The sequence below is a fragment of the Temnothorax americanus genome, unplaced genomic scaffold (assembly GCF_048541705.1).
Source record: "Temnothorax americanus isolate GAGA-0224 unplaced genomic scaffold, ASM4854170v1 Scaffold20, whole genome shotgun sequence".
NCBI classification, from domain to species: Eukaryota; Metazoa; Arthropoda; class Insecta; order Hymenoptera; family Formicidae; genus Temnothorax; species Temnothorax americanus.
Window position 1 is genome coordinate 1504236 of NW_027509339.1, and position 8079 is coordinate 1512314.

General features: G+C 45.4%; 1 protein-coding gene across 1 annotated transcript; it reads right to left on the minus strand.

Moving 5' to 3' along the window:
- Positions 1-1508: 1508 nt before the first annotated feature.
- Positions 1509-7063, minus strand: LOC143897326 (uncharacterized). Its single transcript, XM_077405911.1, has 3 exons — positions 6677-7063; positions 2183-3362; positions 1509-1810 (listed from the first exon to the last, which is right to left on the minus strand). The coding sequence occupies exons 1-3, from the start codon at positions 6759-6761 to the stop codon at positions 1642-1644; spliced, it is 1434 nt and encodes a 477-aa protein (XP_077262037.1). The 5' UTR covers positions 6762-7063; the 3' UTR covers positions 1509-1641.
- Positions 7064-8079: the final 1016 nt, after the last annotated feature.

Genomic DNA, 8079 nt, shown 5'->3' on the forward strand with positions numbered 1-8079 from the left:
TGTGTCAATCTGCCGATCGCGGCGTAAGTACGCGCGTAACTATGTAATATATGTGTTCGGTTAAGCGGCTGTTACAGAGCTGGTTAGAAAGTACTTTCAATGAAATTATTATGTTAACTTACTTTTACTACACGCGTGCGTGTCAGACGTTTATGCTCTTATCACTCTACTTACGTTTCCCTGGAGATGCGACGTAATATTGGTAATACACGTAACCCGACGCGGATGGAACGAGCAGAGCCGGCGAACTTTAATATTTATGGATCATCCGGAGTAAATCTCTCGAGATCTCCGTGTTCATTTTTCAACGTGTGTGGAAGTTTCGCGGTGACCATGCACGTCGCGCGGTTCAGTTTTGCGGACCGGCACGTCCGCAATGAAGGGGGCACGGCTCGCTCTCACGGGCGAGGCGGCCACGGAACCCCCCCCCCCCCGATATCGATATGCGCTTTTAGATACTCGACGGCAGGAATAGAAAAAGAGCTCTTAGTTATTCATGCCCTCCCGGTACCCGAGCCATGAGAATCGATAAATCGACCGTCCGACCGTGTCGGCCGACTAACCTTATGCCAGGCTCTTCCTCACCTCGCCGATCTTCCTTCGATTGTAAAAAGGACTGGCCTGTCCTTATTTGCAAAAAAAGAAAAATAATTGCGCGACTAGAAAAATATAAGAAGAAAAACAAATTCAAAATTTGGGTCTTTAGCTTACAACATAAAAATGATTTTTATATAATGAAAAAGATTGCTTGAAATAAGGAGATCCCTGAAAGATTTAATTTCTTCTTTTTTTTTAGTGCGACGAAATGGGATTAACAAAAAGTCGACAAATCGACGAGATTCCTTATCAGCATATAACGGCTTTATTATTAGTACAAAAAAGCGTCTTTACAAAATAAATAAGTTACAGGCTCCGAATGTGGAAAATCGAGTTTTCTCGTTCGTTTTTCCGTTCTTCTTTTTCTTTTTTTTCTTTCTTCTTCTTTTTTTTTTCTCATTTTTCTTCGACATCGACGGAAGTAACGTTCCATGAGCAGACGCTTTCCTGGAAGCCGGTACATAAAAAAAAAGTAATAATAATATTAAAGAAAAAAAAAGAAAAGAAATATCTTGTTCTATCGGCCGTTCGCGGGAACGCGCCTGCCGTCAGGACGAATATTCCTTCGCTCACAATTTTTCCGACCGAGAACCCATCGTTGTTAAATCTTTAGCACGAATTTCGCGGACTTTCACGACGCGGCGAACGGTCCTCGCACGCTTCTCCCGTCGGTTACCGGATAGAGATGGTCCCGTGGAAGACCACAAATATCTCCGCGCGATTGTTTAAGGACACGCTCGACGACAACAACGGGATGTCTTCAGCATTGATTTTCTCCGGTTATTTACAATGTTATCAGCAATCATGTGCAGGACATTTGTTCGTAATTGTAGGCACCAAGGCTATCATTTTTCGATTAAAGCCAGCCTCTCGGATCGACGTCCGTTTCCTGATAGAACGTAATCGATCGAGCCGCGATCAATCGAATTGACGAGTCTTGACATCGTGATAGATCGAGTTTGCATCGTCCAATCCGGGAAATACTGATGAAAGCCGACGTGATTGAGCACGGAGATCGTCTCACCGGGTGAACACATGTCTGGATTAGTATTGGTAGCCTCCATTGCTGGCGTAGCTTTGTCCGCCGCCACCGCCGCTGCTCGGAGCACCGTAAGACGACGACGGCCTGCCACCGCCACCGCCACCGCCGGAATAACCGCCGCCGCCACCTCCGGAATAACCGCCACCGCCGCCTCCGGAGTAGCCACCGGAGCTGAAGAAATCATGAGAAAAACATTTGATTAGTAAATTCGAAAAAAGTCGATAAGAAACTAATAAAAGAGTGTTGGAAAGCAAATAAGAAATTATATGTAAAATTTATGTAAAATACAAAATATGTAAAATTTTGTAATATATTGAACGAATATTAAAATAAAAAATGAGTAAATCGATTTAAATAAGTGAATGTTATATGATTCAGCAGTACTTTAATTAATTATCATGGATATTTACTGAATTAAGACTGCTATTTTGTGATATTAAACAAAATAATCCAACTAATGTTTTGCAAAAAAATAACAAAAATGATCTTTGCTTTATTTTGCTGAATAGTTTCACGCATTTATTTCGCATTATCACATCTTACCCGCTTCCGAAACTGCCACCACCGCCGGAATATCCACCACTACCACCGCCTCCAGAAGGGGCACCGTAAGTTGAGGACGGTGCACCGCCAGAGTATCCGCCGCCACCGCCGGAATATCCACCGCTACCACCGCCTGCCGAGGGTGCACCGTAAGTTGAAGACACTCCACCACCACCACCACCACCGGAGTATCCACCTCCTCCGAAACCACCGCCACCTCCAAAGCCGCCGCCGCCGCCGCCGGAACTGGGCGCTCCATAGCTGGACGAGGGTCTGCCTCCGCCTCCGCCTCCGCCGCCACGCGGTGCCCCATAGCTCGAGGAAGGTGCGCTGTAGGTCGAGGCAGGCGCCCCATAGCTCGAGGAGGGTGCCCCACCTCCAAAACCGCCACCGCCACCTAAACCGCCGCCGCCACCGCCGAAACCTCCGCCACCGCCAGAAGGCGCTCCGTATGTGGACGATGGTCTGCCGCCTCCACTCGACGGCGCTCCATAAGTCGAGGATGGTCTACCGCCGCCGAAGCCGCCGCCGCCACCGCCGCCACCGCCGAAACCACCGCCACCGAATCCGCCGCCTCCGCTAGAAGGAGCGCCATACGAGGAAGATGGGCGTCCTACGGATGGTGCCCCGTAGCTGCCGGAGGGGCGAGATGGTGCCCCGTAGCTGCCGGAGGGACGAGATGGGGCTCCGTAACTGGAGGACGGTGCCCCGCCGCCGAAACCTCCGCCAGAACTAGGTGCTCCATAGCTGCTGGAAGGCGCTCCACCACCGAAGCCGCCACCTCCGCCGCCGAAACCGCCACTTCCGCCGCCTCCGAAACCACCACCGCCGCCGCTGGACGGTGCTCCGTAGCTTGAAGACGGAGGTGCCCCGTAGCTCGAAGACGGGGGTGCTCCGTAGCTGGAGGACGGTGGCGCACCGCCACCGCCACCTCCACCGGGCGCTCCGTAGGTCGAGGAAGGTCGACCACCGCCGCCGCCACCGAATCCGCCGCCACCACCGCCGAATCCGCCGCCGCCGCCGCCGCTGAATCCACCGCCACCGCTTGAAGGCGCACCGTAGCTCGACGATATTCCTCCACCGCCACTGCCAGGATAACCGCCGCCGCCGCCGCCGCCACCTCCTAGATTAGGCGTGCCGTAACTGGTTGACGGTGGTAGATAGCTGCCCGAGATAGGTGCTGAAAATAATTTCTAAATCTAAAATTCCAATCTTTTTAAAAAATATTCTAGATACAGAAGTTATTTAGATATAAATTATAGCTTTGGTTGTCGCAAAAAATTCCATTACGTTTTGATTAATTCGAGGAAACATAGTATTTAATCTATCTTACAAATTACTATGATTTACTTGGTTGCTCTCACGGTAACTTATGCTTCCTTACATTGCTGATGACTTTTTATTACACCGCAATCGTCTCTGACGAAATTACCGCTAATGAAGAACGTTTATTGTTTGCGGTAACGTTATTAGCGACGAGATGATAAGTAATAAAGTTGACAATAGCTTTTGCGCGATTTCCTATAGCAATCAAGATTGGAAGTTAGCGTAATACAAAGTAGAAATTCTAAAACTTTATTTTCTCTTCCCATAGGAATTTATAGAGACATCCAAGTGTTTGTTTCACATTATCGACAGAAGTTTAATTTCACCGTTTAACCAACATTTTAACAACGTTTTAACAACGCCTAAACGATCAAAATTGTCCGAAACTGAACTGTGCATAAAAATCAAGACAATTTACGGGAAATCAAAAAGGCTGAAATTCCCGAAATCGCGCATTAATTTAAGGACGCACATGCTGTTTACATTTCGCGAAAGAGGAAGAAAACTCACGACCAAGTGAGAAAATTATGCGTTAAATAGTATTCTAAATCAACGTATACAATAGTACGCGGCGGCCACGGAAGCGCGCAATCAGACCGTAACAATTTCTTATCGCGAGATTTCATCTCCTTCGCGCGCTATCATCATCAGCGTTGTAAGACAGGACGCTTTGTGTCGCACGGTCGAAACGCCAACGCAATTTTCACGTTAATAGCGTGCGTGTCATCTTTTTTTATGTTAAACGCGCCGGAACGACGAGTCCGATTGATTTATCGCGCGAGCGTGATGCTTTGCCGCGACAGTTGAAGATGCGATTCATCGCTGGTATCATTTACGACCGGATCGCCGAGTCGACGGTCATCGACTGTTGTGAGACCGCGAGTACGTCAATCAATCGCCGAATTCAGCGACTCTCGCTATATTCTCTCTTGTCCTACTTATTAAACAAGTATAGACATTTAATTCCTCCAATTTAATCTTTCAACGTTCGACATTCGCGATAAAATTTATTGTGGATTCCGCTCCCTAATTTTTAGTTGAATAATTCATACAATTGAAGTCCAACAGCGCTACACTGCAGATGAAATAACAGAGGTAAACTTGATTTAAAATATTTAAAAATTGAATGGAGTAAAATAAAGCGAATGCAAACGGGAGGCGATAAAATAAAATAAATCTTTAAAAGAACAAAGAGTAAAATATATAAAAAGCGCGACAAAATAATATAGACCGAAATAAATTACTAAAAGCCTCTTTCAACATTTTATTTTACTTCAGTTTTTTTTTAGAAACTAATTTGTTAACATTTTTACATTTTTTTATTAGACAACCGTTGGCACAATCCCGCAATAATCTGCAACACACGCGCGGCGTTTAAACAATAACTCGCGTTGTATGCGCGTGACGTTTACACGTGTTAAAATCGAAATCGGAACAATCGCGGCGAGCCGAGTGCACCGATGAAGTTTCGGCCTGCACGCTCGCGCGCTTTCGAGTTGGATTACGCTAGATCGCGCCTGATAATGTCCTGATTTATACAACGATCTCAACACGCCATGCGCAATTTATTAAAGATGCTGTCCGATAACTCCAGTCGCCCTAATGCTCGACTATTTCAGGCCCGGTGCACACAGTTTCTACTTTTTTGAACGTCCCAATTTCACAAATTTGTTTGTATTATTTGCGAGGCGGCTTGAAAGAAAGAAAAAAAATATACCGTTTGAACGCTTAAGCAATCGACTAAACCTGGAAAAATGTTTGAGGAATAAAATTGTAAAACATCTCATTATTTGGATAACGAGAATGCCAATTATTAGATGTTTTTGCTCCAGTCCGATCGATGTTGAAACGATGCATGAAACTGCGTAAAGTAGCGCTCCAACAAGAATTCAAGAACCGGAGACTTAATCTTAACTCGAGAGACGAGAAATACATCGAAACGTTATAATCGGAACTAGAACGGATTATACGTAATAAGAGATTTAACATGTTTGTGCTTGAAAAGTGTTCAAAAGCGACACGAAGAATCTAATCGTCATGATTTAACGCTCAATTAGCTACGTTTTTTTTATCTCGATTGAACACTATTATCTCGATTTACATAAGACGGAATTATTATATTACACAAACCAGGAATATATCGAGAAGTATTTTATTTTTACCTTAGAAGTATTTTCTTACTCGTATTAAAAAATTTTAATTAAGATTTAGTTAATTATTTAAAGTCTTAATGGAAAATATAATTCAACATAATTAATAAGCTGAGAGTGAAAACATTTATCAAAGCGACGCATAAACCACATTTTTTACCTAGTGCATCGCGGAACGATGGTAAACTTTCTAATAAGTTTTCCGACGAGCTGACAAATTAGAGATCCGACGTGGCGGCATTCATTAAGCCGCACAAAAATATTGCGTGACGTGGCGCGCTCGCGTATAATACGTACTTTAACCGTGAATCTACCGTCAGCATATAGTGCATTTCTTCTAACGCATCCCCCTTCTAAATTATATTCCACTGAAGACCTTCCTTAGAAGAGTGTGTGCGCCAGTGACAAGAGACTTCACCCAAGTTTTTTTTTACAATAATGAATTTGATATGCTATTATGAGACGTGAGAAACAAGGGCAAAGAGAGTAACGTGACGCGAGCAACTTTAATATTACAAAAGCATTCTTTCCTCTCAAAGTCATTAATTTATCTTACTTTCTGATACGGAATACTGACACGCGATCTTCCTAAGACCGCTTTTACTCCTGCGAAAACATCATGTGTTCGAATCTCATACTTTTCTCTCTTCTTTATCTCTCTCGACCATTGAACAACTTGAAACAATAAATTAGATATTCACAAGTTCTCTCTTTTCTTCCGATAGTCCCGATATAGAAATAATTCTCCCAAAGCTATTCCATTTTATACTAACGTAAAAGATTAACAGATTCCGAAAGCTTCTTCGTGCAAAATTAATTCCACGATTAGTTGCAATCTTCTACCCTGCACATCACGATATTGCATACCGTTTTTTCTGGTCACCGATAAAAGTTCCATAATCCGGATAATTCCAAGTTTAATGAAATTTAAAAACGCGAAGAGCAATCTCAAGGAGAGTTAAAGGATTAATTGAACGTCGGACATCCGATGGACGGGGGGATCCTTCTCAGATCTTACCATCAGCGTGGATGGGCCTCAACAGCAGAGCCGTCGCGACCAGCGCGGTCACTGCCAACGGGGCCCAGCTTCTCGCGGGCCTCATGATCCCCGACGATTGAAGATCTCGTGGAGGTCTCTCTGCGGCGTTCCTCGGCGCCGAGTCACATGCACGAATTTGCGTTCCGTTACGAAGTACGAGGTGCCTGTCTCTTCCCTTTTTCTCTCCGAGGCTATACCGTCACGTATATTTGCGGGGTAAACTTACGAAAGGAAAACAGATGCAATATTGGGGCGCGGCGGCTCGACGTGGCCTGCTCGACGCACCCGTGCGATTTCGTCTAACGTGCTTCAAACAGCGTGCATCTCGCTTATATAGTTGGCCGTCTTTCGGAGAAAGTCCTCGTCGGGAGTGCAGGAGGATGCTACCGGCCAGGTGAGACTCCCGGGGAACGTGGGAGGCAGATGTCGTTGAGGGGGGAGTCATAAGGAGACACCGACTGTCTTGAGGGGGGCCCCCGCGAGAAATCGCTCGCGGGGTGGGGATCGAAGGACCTGTTGTCGGCTAGCCGAAGGATCGGGCAACGGGATACGATCCTGCTCCTTCGCGATTGACCCTGGTCAGGCCGTTAACGAGAGGAACCCTTTTTTCGTCTCGGACGTTCTCTTGCTCTCTCTCTCTCTCTCTCTCTCTCTCTCTCTCTCTCTCTCTCTCTCTCTCTCTCTCTCTCTCTCTCTCTCTCTCTCTCCTTCGCGGCGAAGAACTTAACGTTCTCGCGGCCGCCTGGCCTTGGTGCGTCATCTGGCTCTCCGTTCGAGGAGAGCGATCAGCGAGAGTAACGTTAGCATTGCGCCCGATCTCTGAGCTCTCGAGCACGTGAATTCTCCCTCAAGCGATCTGACGGCGATTCGGATGGATATAGGATATAAAATATTCCGTTGCGCGCTCAGTCGGTTCGTTTAAAACGTAAAATTGAGAAAATCGTATAATCTCCGAATTTAACGAGACGTAGAAAAACGCGATAACCGTGTACTTGTCGAAAAATTTCACGCAGGTTAAAATTATATCCGGAAGATAGAAATAAAATTTTTTTTTTTTTTTCTAAGTGATTTCACAAAATTGTATTTCGCACATACGTGACAAAAAAAATCACATATTAGGTAAGCTAATGAAACGTTTACACGTTGGTATTTATGAAAACAAGTGCAGAATGAATGCAGGATGAGCTGTTTGTTTCGCAAGCGAGCCGAGTGAAGTTTCGAAAATCATCACGCGCGTCATTCTTCTAGGTCCTTTCTCCGAAAAAGTAAGCCTCCAATGAGGACCATCAGTAAGCAGGGAGCGTGCGATCGAAAATTGCTCGCTTGTTATTCGTCACACGCTCAGCTTCACCCGCGAAGCGTACTTGTCGACTATATAGAAA